This window comes from Boeremia exigua, assembly GCF_020726555.1.
Source record: "Boeremia exigua strain MPI-SDFR-AT-0100 chromosome Unknown C7974scaffold_12, whole genome shotgun sequence".
Lineage (NCBI taxonomy): Eukaryota > Fungi > Ascomycota > Dothideomycetes > Pleosporales > Didymellaceae > Boeremia > Boeremia exigua.
The window spans coordinates 494366-516964 of NW_025763529.1; the positions used below are offsets into that span (position 1 = coordinate 494366).

At 56.9% G+C, this 22599-nt stretch overlaps 8 protein-coding genes across 8 annotated transcripts; 5 read left to right on the forward strand and 3 right to left on the reverse strand.

Moving 5' to 3' along the window:
* Window positions 1-120: 120 nt before the first annotated feature.
* On the reverse strand, window positions 121-2992 carry C7974DRAFT_466088 (CRO1 protein). The gene has a single exon (XM_046146313.1). It carries the CDS (start codon window positions 2824-2826, stop codon window positions 370-372), a length of 2457 nt encoding a protein of 818 aa, XP_045992610.1. The 5' UTR covers window positions 2827-2992; the 3' UTR covers window positions 121-369.
* Window positions 2993-3030: 38 nt separating this feature from the next.
* C7974DRAFT_427959 (uncharacterized protein) lies at window positions 3031-8948 on the reverse strand (the record flags this gene model as incomplete). The annotated part of the gene is made up of 3 exons (XM_046144584.1): window positions 3031-4208; window positions 4255-4346; window positions 4396-8948. 3 exons carry the CDS (start codon window positions 8946-8948, stop codon window positions 3283-3285), a joined length of 5571 nt encoding a protein of 1856 aa, XP_045992611.1. The 3' UTR covers window positions 3031-3282.
* A 330-nt stretch (window positions 8949-9278) lies between these two features.
* Window positions 9279-11855, forward strand: C7974DRAFT_56893 (uncharacterized protein). The gene has a single exon (XM_046146877.1). It carries the CDS (start codon window positions 9511-9513, stop codon window positions 11644-11646), a length of 2136 nt encoding a protein of 711 aa, XP_045992612.1. The 5' UTR covers window positions 9279-9510; the 3' UTR covers window positions 11647-11855.
* A 501-nt stretch (window positions 11856-12356) lies between these two features.
* Window positions 12357-17180, forward strand: C7974DRAFT_403027 (uncharacterized protein). Its single transcript, XM_046142786.1, has 2 exons — window positions 12357-14732; window positions 14843-17180. Exons 1-2 carry the CDS (start codon window positions 12772-12774, stop codon window positions 16821-16823), a joined length of 3942 nt encoding a protein of 1313 aa, XP_045992613.1. The 5' UTR covers window positions 12357-12771; the 3' UTR covers window positions 16824-17180.
* A 60-nt stretch (window positions 17181-17240) lies between these two features.
* Window positions 17241-17518, forward strand: C7974DRAFT_417191 (uncharacterized protein; the record flags this gene model as incomplete). The annotated part of the gene is made up of 2 exons (XM_046144049.1): window positions 17241-17273; window positions 17375-17518. The coding sequence occupies 2 exons, from the start codon at window positions 17241-17243 to the stop codon at window positions 17516-17518; spliced, it is 177 nt and encodes a 58-aa protein (XP_045992614.1).
* A 518-nt stretch (window positions 17519-18036) lies between these two features.
* C7974DRAFT_56898 (uncharacterized protein) lies at window positions 18037-19860 on the forward strand. Its single transcript, XM_046146878.1, has 2 exons — window positions 18037-18550; window positions 18604-19860. The coding sequence occupies exons 1-2, from the start codon at window positions 18361-18363 to the stop codon at window positions 19584-19586; spliced, it is 1173 nt and encodes a 390-aa protein (XP_045992615.1). The 5' UTR covers window positions 18037-18360; the 3' UTR covers window positions 19587-19860.
* A 600-nt stretch (window positions 19861-20460) lies between these two features.
* On the forward strand, window positions 20461-21253 carry C7974DRAFT_56900 (uncharacterized protein). The gene has a single exon (XM_046146879.1). It carries the CDS (start codon window positions 20558-20560, stop codon window positions 21191-21193), a length of 636 nt encoding a protein of 211 aa, XP_045992616.1. The 5' UTR covers window positions 20461-20557; the 3' UTR covers window positions 21194-21253.
* Window positions 21254-21397: 144 nt separating this feature from the next.
* Window positions 21398-22501, reverse strand: C7974DRAFT_417193 (uncharacterized protein; the record flags this gene model as incomplete). The annotated part of the gene is made up of 3 exons (XM_046144050.1): window positions 21398-21471; window positions 21512-22106; window positions 22169-22501. 3 exons carry the CDS (start codon window positions 22499-22501, stop codon window positions 21398-21400), a joined length of 1002 nt encoding a protein of 333 aa, XP_045992617.1.
* Between the last annotated feature and the right edge of the window lie 98 nt (window positions 22502-22599).

Here is a 22599-nt window from a genome sequence, read left to right on the forward strand (position 1 = left end):
TGTCGTGTAACGATGACGGCAGATTGGTCTAGCGAGGCAAGGCTGGCGTGGGCGGACTGCAGGACGGCGGTGGGGGTGATTCGCTGCGGGGGATTGGCGTGGGGTAGAGATGGTTGGGGTGGAAGGTGATGGGAAGGTGATGGGAAGGTGATGGGAAGGTGATGGGAAGTTGATGGGAAGTTGATGGGAAGGTGATGGGAAGGTGAAGGGAGGAGTGGAAGTGTGCGTGTACTGGAGCGGGAGGGTTTGTTTACTGAGCACTCGAGATGTGGGACGGATACTTAGAATTGCGTCTATAGCGTGCTTATAGCAATACCTCAGGTGCTTCCGCAACAACCACAGACACCATCTATCCATACCTGTCTACCATCAACCCTCCAGCACCGCCAGCGCATCGCGACACGCGCCCGCCACCACCGCGCTCCGCGTCTGCGCCAGAACCGCCGCCACGGCCTCGACGCCGCCCTGCCTCTTCACCGCCTGCAGCCCCGCCGCCACCTCGCCCACGCTCTGCAAGCACACGACGCCGCGATGCCGCAGCTCGTCGTCGTCGTCGCCGCACAAGCCCAGCAGGAACGCGACGCCCTTGTCCTGCTGCAGAAACGGCAGCACGGTGATGTCGCCGCACGACAGCAGCGCGGCCAGCGCGCCGCCCGCTGCGCTGCGCGTCGGCGCGTCGTCGACATCGGTCATGGCGAGGAGCAGGTGCAGACGGTGCTTTGCGCGGGGCGAGCCGTCGGCGAACTTCTCGACGCAGTACGGCGAGCCCATGAGGTTGCAGACCAGCTGGGTGGCGGCGCGGCGCAGGAGCGTGTTGTCGCTGAGCAGCAGGTCGTCGACGGCGGCGTCGAAGGTGGTGCGGAGGATGTGGTTCTGCGTGTCTTGGTCCGTGGAGGCGAGGTTGGTGAGGGCGAGGAGGGCTTCGAAGGCGTGCAGTTGCCAGATGGAGGAGTCGGTGCGGGAGAGCTGGCTCTGCAGCGGGCGGATGGCCGAGGTGGGGGGAAGTGTGGAATTAAAAACGAGCTGGGGGTCGACGCTGATGAGCAGGCGGGACAGCGCTTGTGCGGTGACTGGCTGTGCGGTTGGTGGGAAGGGCGTTGTGCCGGTCTTGGACGATGCTGATGTTGAAGCTATGTGCTCCCAGGTGACAATCAGAAGCTTGACAGCGCCTTGCTGTGTCATCAAGCCTCGCCCCTTCTTGTCGTTGGTGAGGTTCAGCAGGATCTGGCTGCTCTGCGACAACACATTCGGAGTGCCTTTCTTGCAGAGGTGTGTCAGCAGTGGCACAACACCAGCCTGGAGCACTCGTGTGCACCTTGCCGTAGCATGATCGTTGTTGAGAAGGTCGTCTGGTGCTGCCGGCTTCTGGACGTTGGCATAAGCTTTGAGCTGAGCCATCCTCTTTTCTTCATCCGATTGAATGGGGAGGAAGGCTGTGATGTTGGCGAAAATGGTGAGCCCACCAAAGATGATGTTGCCTGCTGTTGATGGCGCGCTCATGATCTCGATAAGCCGCTTGAGTAAACGCGTGTCATTTGACAGATCTTCACGGAACCTTGCTTGGAGAGACGCATACGCCAGACCTTCGACAGAGTCCTGCTTGCTGCCGGCGTCGGTGCTGATGACCATCGACTTGAATTTATCGATCAGGTCGCTTTGGTCGACCTTTGCGGGCGTGACGACCTGGGGGTTATCTGACGACGGAGGTTCCTCGTCACCTAGCTTGACAAGAATGAGCGCGGCGAGATTGGCACGCCCCTTGTCGGTGCTGTCTGCGACCATATCTAACCAATCCCTGCAGTGGCGGTTGATGGCTTCGCGGCACTTCTTGTCCACACACGCCGCGCTGATCAGCTCCAGTGTCACTTGTATCAGCTTATGCGACTTCTTCTTCTCCACCACTGGGACCAGCGTGCTGACGAAACCATCTGTGAGGAAGAGGGCGGCTGCAGCCTCGACCGCGATTGGAAAAATGGCCGTAGCTGCAGAGAAAGCTACAACGAGGTTGTCCGCATCGCCCTTCTCCGCACGCTCTGTGACGAACTTGGAGATTAATTCTTTCGCGGTGTCCGGACTGAGCTCGAACAGCTTGATGCTGGCGAGGGTAGCCTGGTCGCGAAGAGTCTTCGGCAGCCGAATGTCAAGAGAAGAAAGAATGACATCAAAGCTGTCGGAATCGATGATATTCTCGAGATGGTTTGCATGATGAGCTAGTAGCTGGGCGACGCCTCTCATAGCGCGTTCGGGATGGTCAAGTGCCTCCTCCATAAGCATGGCAAGACAGAGCTGGAACACATCTCTGTGGCTTTCTTTGAACGAAGCATCGTCGTCCCAGAGGCTGCGGGTGAGCAGCACCTTGAGCAGGCCATCGATAGAATCATCTCCACGAGGAAAAAGCTCGTAGTAGGTCCGTGTCGGCCGCTCTCGCACAGCCTGTGCCAGCCATTTCTGCGCGCCAACGTTCTTCAACAGCTCGCCAGTGACTTGGTCCAGGACATCGTCTTCATCTTTGAAGTCGTTGAGAATTTGCATTGCTTGCTCCGCTTCTTCTTGCTTCAACGGGCGCTCCTTGAACGATTTTAACGCGCGCTCGCCATCGGCTTCATCCTTCGTCTGCACCCAGACTTTGCAAATTGCCAGAAATTCGCTCTTATCCTCCTCTTGCCTTAATTTCTCCCATGCTTCTTTGATCTGCGCGTTCTCTGGCGCAAGACTGGTCGCCTCGCGTAGCTTCCTTGCAGCTGCCGCCAAGTCGCCAGACGCGAGGCTCTCGCTCGCGGCCTGCGCGAGCTGCAACGCCCTTTCTTCTCCAGAGATGGAAGACATGTTCTGACGATGATACGGAGAAGATCGATGTTCACTTGATGTGCATGTTGGGTTGGAGACCTGGGGCACACACGATTGCTGTCGAGGACATGCTGCTCTGATTGGTGTTCGTGCGGCGCACGGACGCAAGCAGTCTTGCCGTTTCAAGTCAACGCGGGGGCCAGACACGTCTGCAGTGGACCTCTGTGATGTTGGGCAGGTACGACGAAAGATAATTGTGTGGTAAATTCAATTTGTGCAGGCACGTCAGCCTATGATAAATAATCGCGTGCGACGCGGGATATATATGACGCTGCGCCTAAGAAATACTTGTGTATATGATACTGTTCAGAAAGCCTTCCAAACGCCAGAGATACAGCAGTGCCTAATCATCTCAAATGCCCAATACGCCATGATTAGAACCTGCTAGCAATAGCCCACGTATCGTACAACATTCTCCTTTTCGGTATCCAGGTCTTAGTAATCGTCATCGTTTGTCTTCTCCGGCTGCTTGCGTCGGATAACACCAAGACTGGCCAATCGTTCCCATACATCGTCCTTTACTAGGATACGGGCCTTGTCGAAGGGCATACCATCAAGCTCGCGCAGATCTCGACAGAGGTTTGCCAGCATCATCTCAGTAACTCGGCGTCTGATGCGCGTCTCATAGTCAAGTCGGGCCTGGTGCTGTTCATCGGCATCGGCATCGCCACGCGGGAGCACGAAGCGGTCGGTGATTTGTTCATCGTCTGGGTTCTGCCTGAGAGACATGACTCTGTTCTCTGATGCTGAAGCGTAGAACCGCAGGGTGACAGGATTGTCACGCCAGTCGAGCTTCGAGAGGGATGGGAATTTCCCCAACACCATTGCGTTCTGTCGCAGGCGCTCGACTTTGTTGCCTGCGAGGAGGAGTTCGCTCAGTCGCTTGATATTGAGCAGCGGCCGAAGATCTCGCAGAGAATTGAAGTTCAGATTCACAGATCGGATGTTCGGCGTCAGCTGTCCGAAGTTGTCGGGCAGCTCTTTCAGACCCATAGACGAAAGTTCGAGTCGCTGGAGGTTCAGCAGATGCTGCGTTATGCCTAGGGTGTATGCTGGGTTGAGGGAAATGTAAAGGTTGTGGACTTCAGTGTTCTTTACCAAGTTGCCCACGCAAATCTCCGCATCTGAGTCAGTGCCCAATATCTGCTCCCGTGCTGAGAAAGTGCGAAGACGGCGCAGTTGCTCAAGGCCATCGATATGTGTCAATGAGTTGCCATCGACATACAGACTCTCAAGCCTGGGGAACTGCCCATCTACGTGTAGAACTGTCATGCCGTTCCGGCAGATCCGGAGCGATCGTAGATTCTTACATGGCTCAGTCGGCATGTCGGACAGGGGAAATTCGTCAATTTCGTTCTCATCTGCAATTGTTAGATGTGTGTGTGCTAGGAGCGAACAGAAACCTACCAAGGTTCAGGTGCTGGAGCTGCGGCAGACGGTGCACATTTCGCACCTCCAGCAATCGGTTCTTCCGAAGATCCAGATCGGTCAAAGACTTCCTGTGATACTGTTAGGGCCAATACAGAGAATCATACATTCTAGGCTTACAAATTCGATCGAGCAAAGTCTACCAGGTCAATTTCATTGCTGCCAGCACGCAACTCAATCAACCCGTCAAGATGCAGGATGCTATCCAACGACTTCAGCCGGTTGTTGTCGATCTTTAGAACCCGAAGATGGATCAGCTCGGCGAGACCGTCCAGACTGTCGATGTGGTTGTTCGAAATGTCCAGGTGCTGCAGGTTGCCCAAAGTCGCCCAAGATGTAAGACCAGTGAGGGAGTTGTTTTGTGCTTGTAGTCGTCGCATCGAGTATGGGATCCCTTCGACCTGGCTGATCTCGTTGTCCGAGATATCAAGCTCTTCAAGACGAAAGCAGAGCTCGTCAAGGCGGTGCATGCTACCAAGGTTCTTGCCGCGGAGGGAAACCTCGCGAAGATCCTCCCAGTACGGCTCATCCGGCTCGATATCTTGCAGCGCCCTCACAAGCTCAGCAGTGCCCTGAGCATAACGATCCTCGTATCCCTTCGAAAAGCGGGTTCCGTCGTGCTTGACAATCACCCGATCTGGGTGGTCGAACTCGTCAACTTGGTTCAGAGTGAACTCAGGCAATTCACTGAGCATGAACGTGACATCCCCCTTCAAGGGGGATGAAGGTGCGACGAGTAGCGTGTCTGGTTTGACTGGGCTAAGAACCGGTGCGGAGACATTCATCGACAACTCCATGCGGTAGTTCTTCGAAGGCAGCTCTTCAAGTATCGACACATCGCCCTCGCCATTGAACCTTTGCCGCTGGCCCGGCCGTTTCCTGGGCAATGTGCCCATACCGCTCGCGTTAGACCAAGTTGATTTGATAGTCGGCGAAACGCCTGAGACGCCTCGCTGAGGTTGTGCGAATCGGTGTGAAGGTTCTGCGTGTCGTACTTGCTTGTCTCCCAGTTCACGTTCAGCAAATGAGATCGTGATATCCCGAACGCGGGGACGGGGAACATTGGGCGCCGCGGTGTTGCGACCCTCGAAGAATTGGATTTCGTGTTCGATGTCGTCTTCATCAGATTCCGGAATCGCGTATGGCGTTTGAAGCGTTGGTGCCTTTTGCGCACTCCTTTTACGCGGTACCTGCGTACTACACGATGTGGCTCGTGTCTCTGTCTTTGTGAAGCTCCATCCGAAATTGTTCGAACACTTCGATGGGACGGAGCTTGCGCAAGTCGTCGGACGGCCTTCATCTTCAGCCTCATCATCCTCCAGGAGTGTCTCAGCAGTCGGTTGAGGGAATGGAGGCGATCCGGCCTCGGAATTGATGTCCCTAGTCTCACTCACCGAGAGATCTGGAATGTTGCCAAAAGGGTCATCCTCACTCTGGCTCTGATTCATACTACCGTGGTCTTCTTCAGGAAGACGGTGCTCCTTTGAGGGGCTCTTCTGACGGACCCATATTTTCTTTTCACGATTAAAGCTCATACCTGCGATCTGGTGTGGGATAAGATGTGCAACCGCTTCCGGGGCGAGAGTCGCGACTTGATCGGAACGGCGTGAAAAGTTCGTGGCGATGGTATGTCCCAATGACGATCCAGCGGACTGGCCAGTCTGAGGACGAGCATCGTTAGGGTCGTAGTCGCCGTATGGACCGAATTGTCGAGGGTAATAAACCCCGAGCCCGACGTTGCCTTTCTCAGTTGATTCGCTGGTCCCTTCCGGCTGCATCGTGTTTTTCATTCTTGAGATCTTTACTGAACTTAGTGACGAGCTTAGGAAACTGTCCGATTCTCTCTCTTCGTACTTGCGAAGATGCGAGATGACACTGGGATCTGAGTCGCGTTTGTTGGGATTGCGCCAGGCAGAGCGCTGACCTTCTCGGCTGGGAGGCCGTTCAAATGTGAGTGATGCCGAGGGTTGTTCGCTTGGCTCTTCTAGCACGTCGAATTCGGATGCCTCTTCAAGGTCTCCTAGCCCACTGGTCGGTTTGCCTTTCGTCCGTATGAAGTTCATGATCTTCAGAGCCTCGTCCAAGAAGTCCTGGGTCGTCACAGATCGCTTGCGGGTTTGTTTCCGCATAGCTTGTCTCTTCATCGTGAACATGGCAACCTCGTTTGCAACTGCGGCCGCTCGGTCTTGCTCTTCACTCTCATCTGAGACCATGGATGGCTCCAGCTGTTCGCGTATCGTGTCCAGCTTTGGAGAAGCCTGAATAAAAGCTTCTGTGGCCTCCATGATCTCGGCCTCGATCTCTTCGCGCCTTCGCTGGCTTGGAGTTGGGTTACGTGGCCTGAGAATGTGCCGTCTAGACAGCATATCCGAATTGGCTGCGTTGAGTAGATTTTCATTGTCGGCATACTGTAGGTTTCGTCCAATGACTGCCTGTATTGCCGCATGCGATTCTTGCGTCGGGGGTGACCCTACGTCGTTCCGTGACTCGCTAAGTTCGCTTTCCTCCCCGGTGTCGTTGATCGTTCTTCGACGCTTCGGTGTCGGGTTCTTGAAGGGCGAAGTTGGGCCACGCTTGCCATCGGCGTAGTCCGAGGAGTGATCATCTTGTTCTTCCTCTACCTGCGTAGGAACGACATGGCGCTTGAACTGTGGGCCCGATCGACTCAACGTTCTGTACGGATTCGAGACGTGTCTCGACAGTTGTCGTGTAGTTTGTGATGCTTCGCGAGTTGACGACTCCTCAAGATGGAATTTGAATGGCGGACGACTACCAGGAGGTGCCACATCACTCGTGGGCGAATCCTCAGGCGCACTATCGTCCTCAGTGTCTGATCTTCCCGAAGACAGAACGGAGAAGTCGGCATCGAACTGGTACTTGATAAACTGGCCTTGGCCGAAAGTGCTCACGCGCCGTGACGACGGTTGCTGAACATCTGGTTGCGCTTTGCCACTATGTAGGCCACTGACTTCCTCAACAGAAGCCAGTCTTGACTTGATCTGCACCAGCGGCCTTGATTTGATCTGCACCACCGGTCTTGCAACCTCAAATCTGCTGTCTTGTACGCTGCTTGGTCTAGGTGAGTCTGGCTTGTACTCTAGTTGACTCAAGCGTCTTATCAGCCGGTTGCTCGTGAACGTGTCGTGTGTGCCAAACAGTTTCAGGGGGCTACCAGAGCTTTTTACGTGATTGGGGCTTAAGAGTTGATTTACGCGTCGAAGAGGTGTCCTCGGAACGTCTTCATCATCCACTATGGCCGAGTCACTAGCGATGCCTCGACTGTCTTTGATGGCTGTCTGAACTGTGCTATTGCTGCGGCCAGTGCCGTTACTGCGGCCAGTACCCTGTTGTGCAGACGCTTTCTCAGGCGATGGGCTGAGAGGGCGTTTTCGAAAGGAGCCGTCCATGGAGTAGCCACCCCTTCGAAGCTGGACGTAGCGGCCCACATCGGCGATGTCTGGCGTGCCGACTGGCAGACCCTCGGGAAGAGAGTCGTCCTGTATCCTGGCAAATGACGATCCTTCTCGGGTGTAGTTCAGCGAGCTGCCTTCGGGTATCGAGTCTTGCGGGTCGGGCGGTGGCGAGCCGATTTGTCGCAGCCTGTTCGCGAGCTCTGACCCCCTGAACTGGGGGACAGGGTCGGGCGACTGCCCAATCTCAAGCTCGGTGTTGATGAAAACCGGGCTGAACTGCTCGTTCTCGAACTCGATCTGGCCGCTCACTGTTCGCGCTGGCTCGTCCTGTGCAACCGAGAGGGAGTTCCCAGGGTCGGTGGTCGAGGCTCGTTGCTGGGAGTCTTGCCGGTGGTGCACTTGACTGCCCGTCGAGGCTGAGCGGTCGGCGTATGGGTCTTGTTGGTGGTGCGCCTGGCTCCCGGTTGAGGAGGCAGGACGGTCGACGTACGAGTCTTGTCGGTGGTGCACTTGGCTGCCAGTCGAAGCAGAGCGGTCAACGTACGGGTCTTGTCGGTGGTGTGCCTGGCTCCCGGTCGAGGCAGGGCGATCGGCGTGTGAGTCTTGTCGGTGGTGCACTTGGCTGCCCGTCGAGGCTGAGCGGTCGGCGTACGGGTCGCTGGCGGCGGACGGCCATGGCGGAGGACTCGAGGGCAGGGCAGACAGGCGCAGAACGCCCAGCTTGCGTTTGGCCTGCGGCGTCTCTTGCGCGGGGGTGCTGGCGGGCCTTGCGAAGATGTTCTCGAGGCAGGTGGGTCCAAACAGGTCCTTCTGGTCAGCGCCCTCGCCCTTGACCAGGCGGCGCTTCCACTCGGGCGTCTCGTAGTAACCGTTGGCCTTGGCGGACGAGATGGCGACGGTGTTGTGGGCGACGGTGCCGGAGAGGAGCGATCCCTGCGAGCTGGCGCTGAACGAGCGCGCAGCCTCGTGCGCGTCGGCGTGCGCGCGCGGCGACGAGGATGCGGGCGCGCTGCTGGGGTCGGCGGTGCTGCGCGCAGCCAGGGCGCTGCTCTGTCTAGCCGGGCGCAGGTCAGTCCGCACTGCCAGCTCAGACTGCGAGCCGGGGGAGTGCGTGGGGCGGGGCAGGCGACTGAGCGGCTTCGGCGGTGCGCTGTGGGCGGCGGGCGTCGGTGCAGGCTCGGGCGACGCTGGCAGCGAGGCCGGCTGCAGTACCCACTCCTCGCTCAGATCGTCGAGCCACGGCTGCGAGCTGCCAGCCATGTTGCGGGCGCGGTGTCGGTGCCAAGGGCGACGCGGCGTGCGTGTTGTTGTGGTCGCAGGGCGGCGGGCGCGCGTGGTGGCCGGCGCAGGATCGGCGCGGGCGCATGCGACGAGACGGCCCCAGTTGCGCTGCCAGGAACGCGGCGCGCCGTAACAGTCGGTGGATGAATACTGTGGGCGCGGAGGGCGTGTGTTGCTAGCCTCAACACGGATGCGGTGAGCTGGTTGATCGACCGCCTATCGATTGCACCTGGCCGTTGCCAAGGGCAACCACGGCGTGCTCCACCCTGCCTGCACATCATGCCCGCCCCAGCAGACGAAGCGCGACCGCCTGGAGCCGCCCGACCACATGCTGTCCTATGCACGCCGATTGCGACTGATCGCAGGCCCCGCTCTGTCTGCTAGCGTCTGGCTGTTTTGCGGCGGATTCAGCCCTGCACGACGACCGCACGCCACCTGTTCTTGACACCCGTCACGGCGCCGCCCGCGATAGACGTCGGGACACTGCCGGCGTGCATAGAGTGGAGTCGAGGTGGACCAGTCTGCGCACCATATATAGGCCATGCCCCCTACCCTGCATCCTTACCTCAAGCGGGGCCTGGACTTCGATACCTCTCCGCCCGGCCCCAGCGACCTTGTAGAAGACAGTGCCGACTACAAGGACGATGCAGAATATAATGCAGCAAAACGCAGGAGAGTGGAGGCAATAGCGCTGCAGTACCTGCGAGGGCGGCCGCCGCTCATCCTCACCGCACGCCTAAAGGGCCCCTTCACGAAGGAATGGCGTAACCCGTGGACGACCGACACGAGTGCAACATCTGGCCGACAGAGTAAGAGAACCGTGAATCGCGCAGGAGAGCAGGGGGGGAAGAAGTCGAGGCCGGCGCCCGTCGATTCTCCGGAGATGTCCAGGGCTGCAGGGCACACTGAGGAGCAACCCTATACTTCGACTGATCTTGAGTCACTACCTGCGACAGCTCCTTTGCCAGACGAGGAAGATCCCTCTACAGCGACCGAGTTCCTCAGCCTCAACACAGGGCAAATCATCACCCACCACAGCCCTGCGAATCCTTTCTGGCTGCGGCGCCCTGCCGAATCCATCGCCCTCCCATCACATAGTCAGACCGACAAGTCACCAATCAAGACACGTACAAAAGACCGCAGATTCAATCCGCGCGAACCCTTGCAACTCGCGCCCCCCAAGGAACCTCTTGCTGGACAACCACTGCCCATCCGTGCAACACCACCAGACGCATGGCGATCGAGCGACTCCGCCTCGATGGACATTTCATCGCCGCCCAAGCCAGCGCCAATCGCGAACCAAGCATCTGAACCGGACCCATCACATGCAACATCATCAACAGATATACCCACTTCCTCGCGACTGCGAGCAGATTCGGCGCAAGAGGAGGAAGCTCGCAGCAGCCAAACCGCCCAAAATGCACAGGCGGCAGTCTCTGCTGAATCACCTGTTAATTGCAACGTCGCTTCGTCAGGGGCGCACACGGTACAGCCAGCTTATGCCCAGTCCTTCGACTCGTTAGTCCCGGCAACAACGTACAAGGTCTCGAGCACGATTCAAGTACCGCGATCAAGCCCGAGACGTAGCTCTGCAGGTGCGGGAGGCCAGGACATATCTCCAAAGGGGGACATGCAAGTTTCTGCCGAAGGATTGGCCAGTGCGATGTCCACGTCAGGGATAAGGAGGCAGCCGGCTCCCAATCGTCGTGCTATTGTGAAGGACCTCGGCCTGCTACAGAACTCGCGTCACAACCTAGTGGCGTCTCCAGCGCCGGCCTCATCTACTGGGTTCATGTACAGGAAAGTAGGACAGCCGAGGGGCGATAGCAACGATTTGCCGAAGACAAAGCCAAGAGCCGTCAGCTTTAGTTCCTCGCCCATTTTCACAAGGAAAGACCACTGTCATGTTGCTGTAGATCCGGAAGTTGATGCTCCTGTTGATGAGTCCCGACCTGAGTGTGCAATGCCTCGTGCATCCATCGAGGCAGCAGTCGAAGGTTCTGGCATAGAGGCCCAGGGAGATGAGGAAGACCAGAATAGAGACGAGGAGCAAGAGTCATACAAGTCCAGACAGTCACAGTACTCCACACAGGCTGCGATGCTTTTGGCGCAGCTTGAATTCCAGGAGGACTCCCCGCAATCCTCAACCTCATCAGCCACCCTCCGACCATGGTCACAGCCGGCGCAAAACACACCACCACCGCCTCAAGCCCAACCCAGTCCTGCAATCACCCCTCTTTCAGTCTTCAACGTTAGGACAGACATATCTTTCAATGATCTAGCGGTAGAAAGTGTACTGCATGATGCTCCTATTAGTACACAAGACCTGTTCGACGCAGCGTCCCCCTTTGCGTTCAGTACAGTGAAGAAGAAGAGCCAACCACGGCGAACTAGTCTGCGGTTTGCTTTGACCTCGAAATTGAACGAGAGCACGACTGCGAACAGTCCTACTCCGTTTTCAGAGCGCAGACCGCTCATGGAGAAGAATACACGCGTGATGTGGAGCTCCAACCACGAAAAGTCGTCGTTGCACCCAGCAAAGCTCGCATCACAATCACCGAAGCGCACCAGCAATGACGTGGAGCTGCCCCAACTCGACTTCCACACGTCACTAGATTTCGGCCCGAATACCGACTTTACAGATTGCTTCCTGAAAGGACTGGAGAACGCGCCTTGAGGCACGAACCAGCGGTTCAGGAAAGAACTGTGGTACCGCAACACAATCCAGGTCTGTGGATGAATTCATGCCTGCAAACCTGCTTCCTTCGCTCTCACCACCTCCCGCTCGCTCGCAGTGACTGCTGCAGTCCCCACTCGCAGATAACAGCGTCCAGAGCTGCAGGCGTGGTTCAGAAGGGCAGGGTGCAGCAGCAGCCCGGTTGCAGTTGCGGTGAGTGGCCACGTTCCTGGGTGATTGGGCGAAAACGAGTCGTAGGGCCACGCCTTGCATATTGCTGCACAAGTGGCCCAGAAGGGAGGAAGCTTGTGTCTCCGCGACCGAGCTGGCAATGGGCCCTAGGAACGACCATGCTCGAGAGCTGGTGCAAAGTTTGGGCACAATGGATGGAAGGGCGCGGAGGCGGGCGGGCGGACGTCTAGCTCGAACCCAGGGGCAAACTATGACATTTCTTTATGGCTCGACGACGAGGAATTGACGGTGTGCTGCAACACAGCCAGTGTATGGATCCATCTTGAGCGTGATGCATGCCTCGATGGGCGCGATAACGATGCCGTGTTGTGTCCTGTGAGACCCACTTGTTCCTGCCCAAGCCACGGGGGTGGTGCCCATGATTCAGAAGCTGCCGGCACGAAGACGGGTTGAAGGGCAGCCCACAAGTGAATGGCCGCGTGCAGCAAGCAAAACTGCAGTCGCCAGACGCAGCGCACGCTCTAAGTACTAAGCGCACACAACGCACCGCACTGCAAAGGTCATCGTGGTGGTGCGGCGGCCGCGACGTCATTGGCTCGAGCGTTCGCCAATTATCTGTGCGCCACTTGTTGGAGCGTGACGGCCGTCCACACACGTCCTCGAAGCGTCGGAACGTGGGTCTGCCGCCGTCCTCACTCGCTGCTCGCAACACTCAGCACCACGAAGACCTGCCGCCCGCCAGCACCTCTGCCAGCGCGCCCTCGCTGCTCGACCCCTCGCACGCTAAGCCGGCCAACGTGTGCCCTTGCCGCCCCAACGACGGCTGTCCTGGCCCGCCGCGACTGCCCCCAGGCCCGTCCGGCAATATCTGCCACACGGTCTGCCACGCCTCCCAACGACTGCCTCACAGCGAGCCTGACCAATGTCGCCCCCATGTCACCGCATTTGGACGCCCAAGGAAATTCCTCACCCCGCGCATCGGTGAGGTCAAATGCGCCGCACAGTCCCCCCGCCCGCCATGCCCCCCCGACTCCCTCCAGGCGTGCACAAGAAGGCGCACCGCCCGTCGTGACGCCACGCAAACTCTCGCAAACGGGCCGTTCCAAGACCGCGCCGATTGCCCCGAAGGAGAGCCTCTGGCAGTCGTCGTTCGACCGCCCGCAGCTCGACGAGCGCGACAGCATCTTCTCAACAACCTACCTCGCCTCTGACAGCCCAATTTCCTCGCCGCGCACCAACGCAGCAACAAACACGACAAACGCCAACGACGATGCTCCCGAGCACACCTTATCCGAGATGGCTGCACCAGCGCCGCTGCAGAGGAGACTAATCGACCCGCCCTTGTTCCGCAGAAAGGAATCCACATACCCTCCCGCTGCCCTACAAGACCCCCAATCCATCCTAGCCACCCAATTCGCCCAGCAAATTCCAATTGAATCAATCATGGGCCTTGAAGCGGCCCGCCAGAGTCCACCGCCCTTCATGAGCCCCGTCGACTCTCCGGTCCGCCGATCGTCCACACCACACAACACAGACGCGCATTCGGCCTTGCACAATGTCGTGACCGACACCGAAGAGAGACGCCGGAACAGACAATGGCGGGAAGGCAAGCCTGTGCCTTTCAAAGGCAGTGCGGCCCATGAGGATCCAGCATCAGATGACCAGGCCGTGAAAAAGATCGAAGCCACCCTACCCAAAGCAGAGCAAGCATCGTCAGGGCGTAGCCGCAAAGCAAGTCATTTCCTCCGAGTCTTCAAGGACGCCGAAGGGCCCGAGGAACAGCATAAGCGGGACACGCGATCGAAGGACCGCCGTCCTACGGACAAGACACTGTCCATGCTATCGGAGGAATGCGATGCTCAACAGGCATCCCATCCATCATCAGTCGTGCCAACGCCTCATGATGAGAACACGGCGTCCTACTTTGAGGTACCGGCCGCAACGCCCAAGGATAACGATCCAACTGCTGCATCGGCTCCTGCTACAGAGATGGTATTAAAACCCAGCAAACACCAACTGCCTTGCTCGCTTCTCGAAGAGATCAGGAATTTCACAAACTTGACACCTGGTGTCGTTCCGGGATCTTCAATGTCGAGAAGTTTGCCCGCTTCAGTCCTGGACAAGCTCCATGCGCATGCATCTACAGTCACGGATTCGCAATCTCAGGATGAGCCGACTGATTACTTTCGAGCCAAAGACATTGACGTTACAAACCGATCACCAGCATCCGAGGAAGATGACGACTCGGAGCGTGAACAAATTTCCTCCGCCCTGTATTTTCCTCACCGTCAACACAAGGCAGCGGAGCCAGCCACTCCGGTCGAAGAGACACGACGATCAGAGGTAGACGATAGCCGTAAGAGAACTTCTATTCATGTGGGCAAGGTACCCAGAGGTTGGGATACAGGAGAGGCTGTTCAAACTCCTGAAGAAGTAGAAATTTCTCTACAGTCCCAAGATACCAATCAATGCCTACATGGTGACTTCGCTGCGTCAGCATCAGTGCAGAAAGAAACCGACAAGCTATTGACATCTGCGTCAACCGATGCAATTTCAGCTGAATCTGAATCTGAGTATGAGTCGCTAGCAGAGTCCACGCAATCACTTCCTGGATATGAATCGAGCGCGACTGATGACCTAGGTACGACGCCCACTGCACCGACGATCAAACCAGCACACAGGGCCGTGACAGCGCCAGCGCCAGCTCCGGTTGCGCAGCCACCGGCTCCGCTCGGCGCTGTAGAGTTAAAACCGTACAACCATCAGGTTGGTGGTCATTCTACAGTGTATCGCTTTTCCCGAAGGGCTGTGTGTAAACAACTCAACAATCGCGAGAATGAGTTCTACGAGACCGTTGAAAGGCATCATCCCGAGTTACTGGACTTTCTGCCAAGGTACGTCGACTGCTGTTGGAACATTCTGCCTTGATGCTGAAACATCAGCGAAGTTGTTGTCGACTCCGTCTTCAAATGAATGGTTTGCTAACGTTATGCTGTTAATTTAGGTACATCGGTGTATTGAATGTCACTTATCGTAAGGCACCAAAGAAGAAAAAGAAAGACAAGGCAAAGACAGACACTGATTCTGCTGCGCCTGCTACGCAGCCGAGCGATGCACGCAAGGACGGAACACAGATAACCTCACAGGACGCTAAAACAGAAGATCAGCCGAGAGTTGTCAGCCATTCGCAGCAACAAATGCCTGCGCCGCAAGTCATCTTCGCGAACAATCGACACATCATCCCCGACAATCTGTTTGGTGTTCCCCCCCGATCCGCTACGCCAGACCCCTGGATGGGCAATGGCTCGTTTTCTTCCCAGTATCATCGGAGAAATCAAAGCGTGCAAGACTACAGTTCGAACGGTGCAGACAGGCCGCCAATGCGGCACCACAGCAGTTGGGGCGTCACAACCATCAACCGCAAACTCCAAGAGGAAGTCCTGCGCCAGGTTTTTGCACCTCCTACCATTCATCACCGTCAACGTCACCATCATCATGGCATAGGAACTCGTAGATTGGGGAGCGATAGTACGCAGTCCATGGCTGGATCTGCGCCGTCAATGAGGCGAAACAGCACAGATGTATCTGTTTTGCAACCAGGTCTTAGGGAGGAATCACCACGCAAGCAGATACTCAAGGCTAACGCAGAAGCCCGCCGACAAGCTTCCGAAGCTAGTGACCTTGCTGTCAGTTTCGGATCACCAGAGGAGCTGAGGTCACGAGACAAGGAATCACTGCAGCCGCCACTGAGCAATATCCCACGAAGAAGACACTCAGGTAGTGGGCTCATGCGTAGACCTTTAAGTTTAGACTCCGACCAAAGACACAATCTTGAATTTTATGAAGAAGAGGGATATGGAGGAGACGGCGAGGAAGAGCTGTTCGCAATGGACGAAGACCGTCAACCTCTTTCACCTACCAAAGCCGCTTTAAAGGACCCTCCCTCAATATCTGAGGGTTCATCAGTTGCCAACAATATGGAGCATGATTCTGGAGGGTCGATGCTTCCGGCTCCCGTCACACCTAAGAAGAAAGCAGAGCCTCCAGCAATTCAGGAGCCCGCCAATCCTGAAGAAGCTCAGCAACAGCCTGACGAGCGCGTGCAGCATTTCATTCTACTCGAAGATCTAACTGCGGGCATGTCCCGACCCTGTGTCTTGGATCTGAAGATGGGCACCCGCCAATATGGCGTCGAGGCTGACGAGAAAAAACAGAAGTCGCAACGCCGCAAGTGTCAAATGACCACGAGCCGTGAGCTCGGTGTGCGTGTTTGTGGCATGCAGATATGGAACGTGAAGACGCAAAACTATCTCTTTGAGGACAAGTACTACGGCCGCGATCTCAAAGCCGGCAGGGAGTTTCAAGATGCGCTCAAGAAGTTCTTTTGGGATGGCAACGGCTACAAGGCAGCGAATCGACATATCCCTGTCATCTTGGAGAAAATCAGTCAACTCGAACGCAAGATCAGGAAGCTGCCAGGCTACAGATTCTATGCCAGCAGCCTACTCATGCTATATGATCAAGGCGACGGCGAACAGAAAGACAAGGATAACGTTTCTGTTCTGAACGGATTCACAACGCCAAACGGCGACGATCTGTCCGCAGCGCCATCGGCAGCGCCGTCTGGGCCAACATCGCCTGGACTAGCGCCTCCTACCATCGCGGCGTTTCCAAAAGAGAAGCCAGAGATCAAGCTTAGGATTGTCGATTTTGCCAATTGCGTTACCGCTGAAGACACACTCGATGGTGCATCTTGTCCACCCAAAGAGCCTGATGATGTGGACAGGGGCTATCTACGCGGGCTGCGGTCACTACGACTGTACTTCCAGCGTATCTACCGCGATATCAACGAAGAATGGGTGGAGCGTGGTGAGGGCGAAGGCATGGCCCGCGGCAGCCATCACCACGGCTCCGGATTCAGCGAGGCTGGTCCTGGCTGGATGGACGAGCCTGGTGGTGAGGACACAGGCTACGTCAGTTTCTAGCGAGTTCGCACAGGGGCGGGTCGTGTTACATAAAGATACCACGTGGAGTTTGGTGATGTGTGGCGTTTCCTGGTTTTCTGCTCAGCATGGCGTTTGGAGTTTGTGCAAGACAAAGTATCGAAATTGTTTACTGGGCATGCATACGGCGTATTCCTTGCATAGGCGGGTCACTGGTCTGGGTGGGCTTGGGTGCGGGGTTATTCAATGTATAGTATACCTAGAGTGGAATTCATAGCGCAAATATAATTAAGCAATTCAACAAGGTATCCTTGCCCGAAGGCCATTATTGATGTGAGTACCCAGTGTCGAGCATGGACAAACCACGCTAGCAAGGTGGGTTGCCGTAACTCCTCTCGGTTGCCAACGACCGCCACCAGCATGACAAAAACACCAGCCTTGCAATCCACCCCGCTCACCATGCCAACCCAACCAGACGACGTTCTGCTCTCGGTAAGTAAGCAAGGTTTGACTGCGGTATCCTGGACAGCCAATCGGTCTGCCTTCGCCGCTGCAGGGTCATTCGGGGCGCATGAGGCTGACAACATGCACAGCTGCAGTCCTCCCTGCGTAATGCACTGGCGACCTTTGGGCCGGGCAGCTCGCAGTACCTCACTATCAAGTACATGGTCGACGAGTATGCGGCCAAGCTTGCTCTTGAGAATATGTCGTTGTCTCCTTCTGAAGGACAGCGGTGAGGTGTGCGTACACCAGGGCGCAGCTGCCTCGCATGTCATGAATAGTCCCGACAGTTCCGTGCATCGGTGCATATCTGGATTTTAGCTACCGGGAGTTTCACGGTTGTCGAGAGCCGACCAGTAGCCTTAGGCCCGACGACGCACCCTCGGGACGGTGTCTTGCAGATCTGCACAGTCGAGCTCCTGGGCAGGGGGAAAGGAGGACTTCAATACTCGCCTTGATTTAAGCTCAGCGAGCAGGCGCCACCACGCATCACTTACACCACGAGCGGGTGAAACATTTGCCGATCACGAGCAGAGATCGCCACGCATCAGTTCACGTTAACCAGATCGGAGTCTTGATGAACTACTGATCGGAGGTACGACGGAGCACTGCTCCGCTTGCATGCCCGCATTGTACCTAGAGTCAGGTCGCAAAACCGTTTACACCTCCGTTGGACCGCAGTCCGGCTCGGGCTCGGCCAACCTCCTCTCCAAAACTGGCAACTTTTGGTTCTGAGGCAGTGTGGTCGCGGACGGCGCGGACCCGCGAAGATCTGGCGGCAGAACTGCTTAGTCGGTGAGGTGTTGACCACCCGGAGCGATCCCCGCCACCTAGTCATCATGGATCGCCACTTTCAAAACATCGGCTGTCAGTCTGGTGAATTAACGCTGCCCAACAGCTAACAGGATTGATACTAGTGCAGACGCACCTTGCCATCATTAAGCAGACTCCAATACGCCTTGTCTTCAAAACTCAATGATGATCCTATCTACGCCTCACATACGCTTCTGCACCTGCACTGTCGCAGCCACCTTCTGATGTCTGCAACCCTTGAACCTTGGACCTTCCATCCGTAATCATGCATTCGTTCGCATGGTTTTGTCTTTCCTGGGGACTGGTAGCGCAGGCCGCACCTCTGTCGGGGGACATGTTACTTGAAGAGCGGGGAAATGAGAACATACACATCACCACGGGCGAGTCGGCTCGGGATCGAACAATATTCGTTGTGGTATCCATCTTCTGCTCAACAACACTTGCGTTCCTGCTAGGTATGAATCGCGTCTCTGTAACATCCGAAGCGAGCGATGCTGATGAGTGGTAGGATCCCGTATACAGCGACTGAAGCGAGGAATTCGATCAAGACGGAACCTCATGATGCCTCTCCTCCTCGCTATGTATCTCACTGTCATATGCTACATTGTCACTTCAGCGGCATTGGTCTCCGGACAAGGGCTGTACACATACGAGCTTTGCGACGCCGGCACATGGGTGTGCTTGATGTTCTACATCATGGCGAAAGGGTGGGTGTACGCCTTCTTGGTTGAACGTGTCCACGTCGTCCGCGCACCCTTCGTACCCCGCAGCAAGGATGTGATATATATGGCCTGCCTGCTTCCTGCGATGGTCATGTTCACTGGCATCTCGACCAACTCGTACTTCTGGCGCGTTACTGCCATGCACAACGACGACGGTCGCTGCCACTTCGGCATCCAGCCCGAGGCCTCGATACCGATCCTCGTAGTCAACATTGTGACGAACGTCTCCTTGACTGGCATGTTCTTCTATCTCCTACGGCCAGTCATCAAAGTCAATGGCCTGTCTGCATCCCTTGGGCCTTCACGCAAGAGCAAAGTCGAGGCAGTGGCTGCTCAACCTGTGCAGAACAACTCGGCTGTACAGCGAAATATCAAGACACTGCTGCGGAAGAGTATCATTGGCGCGATATTGATCGAGCTACCCGTGCTAGCAAACATGGCCCAATTTGTGGTCACCGGTGGCAAGGAACGTGGCATGGCGTGTCTGACTTTTTGCATGGCCGATGCATTCTGGGATGCATTAGTCATACATTGGTTGACCTTTGGCTCGTCTGCAGCAGCCGAGAAGGACCTGCTGCGCTCGACGGGAGCAAGCTCGAGGCAGCCGCTTACGGGGCGGCAGGAGAGCATCCCATCGCGGTGCAGCAGTCGAAGAGAGGCGAGGCAGCCAGCCGTCAAAGCACCAGAGACTGCGTTCGTACGAGCGCCAGATGTTGAGGTTGCGCTGCGTACAGATTCAGCGAGACCTCTGGCCACATCACCACCGTGAGGTGCTGTATGACAAAATCCACAATCACTCCCATCCAAACCACGTGCCCTCTGTTTCACCGTGACCATCGTGCAACCCCCCAGCAAACTCTCCACTTAGTCACCCACCCAACAAGCCCGCAACCCACTCCATCCGTCTAGCTCGACCCAACCCCTACCCTCAAAACCCGCGGTAATCCACACCCATACCCCGACGCCTCAGTCCGACGCCTCAGTCCGACGCCCCAAGGCCGACGCCACAACGCCGAAGCCGAACGTTGGCGTCCAACGGCCCGACTCCTAGGGCGTGTAGAATCGCCAATTCCATGTGTAACCACCGTTCTAGCGTCGCTCGGCGCCGACGTCCCTCTTAAGCGCGACCGCGAGCGTGCACGCAGGACTCACTAGGTAACGGCCGAAGGCACAATTTACTGTACAATTTCACCGCGCTAGCTCTCCCAAGTATCTGCCGTGCAAAGTATCTGCCGTCGCTCGTGGCTCGTGGCTCGGCGGCCGGCCAATCCAGTGCCGCCGCACTGCGCTCCGGGACTTAAGGTCCTGTGCGGTGCAATGTGCTGGGTGCCTGCGCCGGCACCGTGCGCTGCGTCGAGCGCTGCGGAATTGCTTGATGCAGAGCGGTGGCGCTGGAGTGCGGAGACGAGTGTCCAGGTTTGGGTGCTGAGGCGAGCGCGGAGACGAGGCGTTTTGGGCCATGTGGAGGCGAGCGTCGAGTGTCGAGTGTCGAGCGTCGAGCGTCGAGGGCTCCGGCGACAGGGGGCGGATGCAGGGGTGAGTTGACGGGCGCGGGGTGGAGATGCGGCCGTGGCGAGTGTCACTGGTGTGGGTGTTGGGCTGCGTGCAAAGCTGCGGGTCCGGTCGGTGCTGGTGCGGGAGAAGGATGGACCCTGTTGTCGTGTGTGGCTTTGCGATGGAGACGCCGGCGGTGGGGATTGCTCGGGGGCACGCGACACTTGGTGCGGTTTGTTTTTTCCCATGGAGGGAGGGAAGCCGCAGCAGAGTGCGTGGCTCGGGGCCCCCTCGTGGGTGTGTGCCTCTGCACTCCTGAGCACCGGATGCTTTGCACTGCTTTCCTCATCCCCCCCTCGTCTACCTCGATGGAGAGGAGTGTCACCACCGGGTAGGCAAGACAGGAGACGCGACCCAGAACACGTTGCGCCGCAGTATCGCCTCTTCAGTACCGGTTGCGGACACGATACAGCCAAACCTTGTGCCCACGCGCATCACTCACAGCTGCAGATTCTCCCGAGCGTCCTTCCAGACGAAAGGCAGGAAACGGATATTGCGGGCTCGTCTTCTGGATCGGCATGCATTAGGGTTGCTCTCACTGTTTGGGTTGCGGACACGGTGCAGTCAAACCTTACGTCCACGCATCGCCCACTCTTGCACATCCTCCCGAGTGTCCTCCCAGATGACCGACAACGGAGACCAGCGGGCTTGTCGTTCGGCGGAACACACAGGAAACTTTCTCCCACTGTTGCTAGTGGGGTGGCTCGTTGGGTCCTGCGGTGTGATCAGCGGTGGGTTGTGCCAGTCCAGGCATTGCTTGCTGGGTCGACATCAGTACTGAGGAGGTGGTTGAGGAGGACAAGGCGGTGGGTGTCTGGGTGAGGCACGCGTCTGGTATTGACTAGGCTGATTCAGGGGTCAATGTAACCGGACAGTGCAAGGGTGGTGAAATGCTTACCTGTCTAACATGAATTGACTGTTCTTTTCACTATGTCTCTGACCCCTTTACCTCATCACTTGCAAACCTCTCCTAACATCTCATACCAGCCGACTATACATCTCGCACTACCAGCCCAGAAGTCCTACCTATCCAAGACGGTATAGAATCCGCTCTCGCCCACCACTTGGGAAGGTATCGATCTTCGTAGCCCAGTGCAACACTGTCATCGTTAGCTGAAACAACCAACACATCGCATTCACTGTACTTGCCTGCATTCTTGTAAGTGAGGTGTTCAACCAAGCACTTCACAAACTCGACACTGTACGATTCCCCACACACAGCCAGCCAAGCCACCATGACATCGAGGACAAGGTCAGTCTTGTGGGCAACCGCCATGTAGTCGAAGCTGCCCTCCCACGTTCGGTACGTCATGGGTAAGTACACCATTTCGTTCTGTCTCTGGGCGTGGGTGACTGCGTTTGCGGTGAAAAAAGTGCTGTCTTCTGGGGCTCCTAGGTTGGCGGCACGACGCTCGAGTCGGACGACATCGCGCGACTGGGTTTGGTGCTCTGCGTATCGTGCGAGAATGCGTTTGCGGCGCTCGTTGGCTGCGAAGAGCGCGTAGGGGATCGGGAGAGTGATCAGGGGAACGTCCTCTGGCTCTCGGTCGTGCTCGATGTCGTCCGCGATCTGAGCGATGGAGTCGGGGCATAGGAGCCAATGGCACGCCGGGCAAGGCAGGTTGCAGTAAGTGTACAGCTGGGCGTGGTCGACCTCGTAGGTATCCATGTGGTCCTCATTGAGCTCCGTAAGACATGTTGTATGATAGTAGTGTGCTTCTGAGCGACACAGCGTCTGTGGTGGTAGCACCTGATGTTAGCATCTGTCCGTTCGGCGGTCATACGTGGATGGTCTACCTGCAGACAACGAGTGGACCTTAGATCCTCGCCGTTCTGGCATATACCGCAGTACACCTCGGCCCCTTCGGGATCAATGTCCACTACGATAGTCTGCACCGGCGGACCGACGATGGTGTTCGCACAGTCCTGGCCAGGGCAGTCCTCGACGTGGTCGGCTGGAAGATCCTGCCAATGCTTCAGTACACACCAGTAGTGAGCGTCGTGTCCGCAGTCGATTGTGGCGTACAGCAAGCCTTCGTCGACAGTCCCTAGGGTCCACCCGCAATAGATGCAATCGCCGTTGTGTGGCGGCTGGTTGGAGATGGCGTACTCGAGATAACTGCACGACATAGTTACAGCTGGTGACTGCAGATCCAGGTGCTGGAGGTGTAATCTTCAACGGTTGTTGTCTCGATAGAAGGCGTACTAGCCATCTCGCTTAGCAGCCT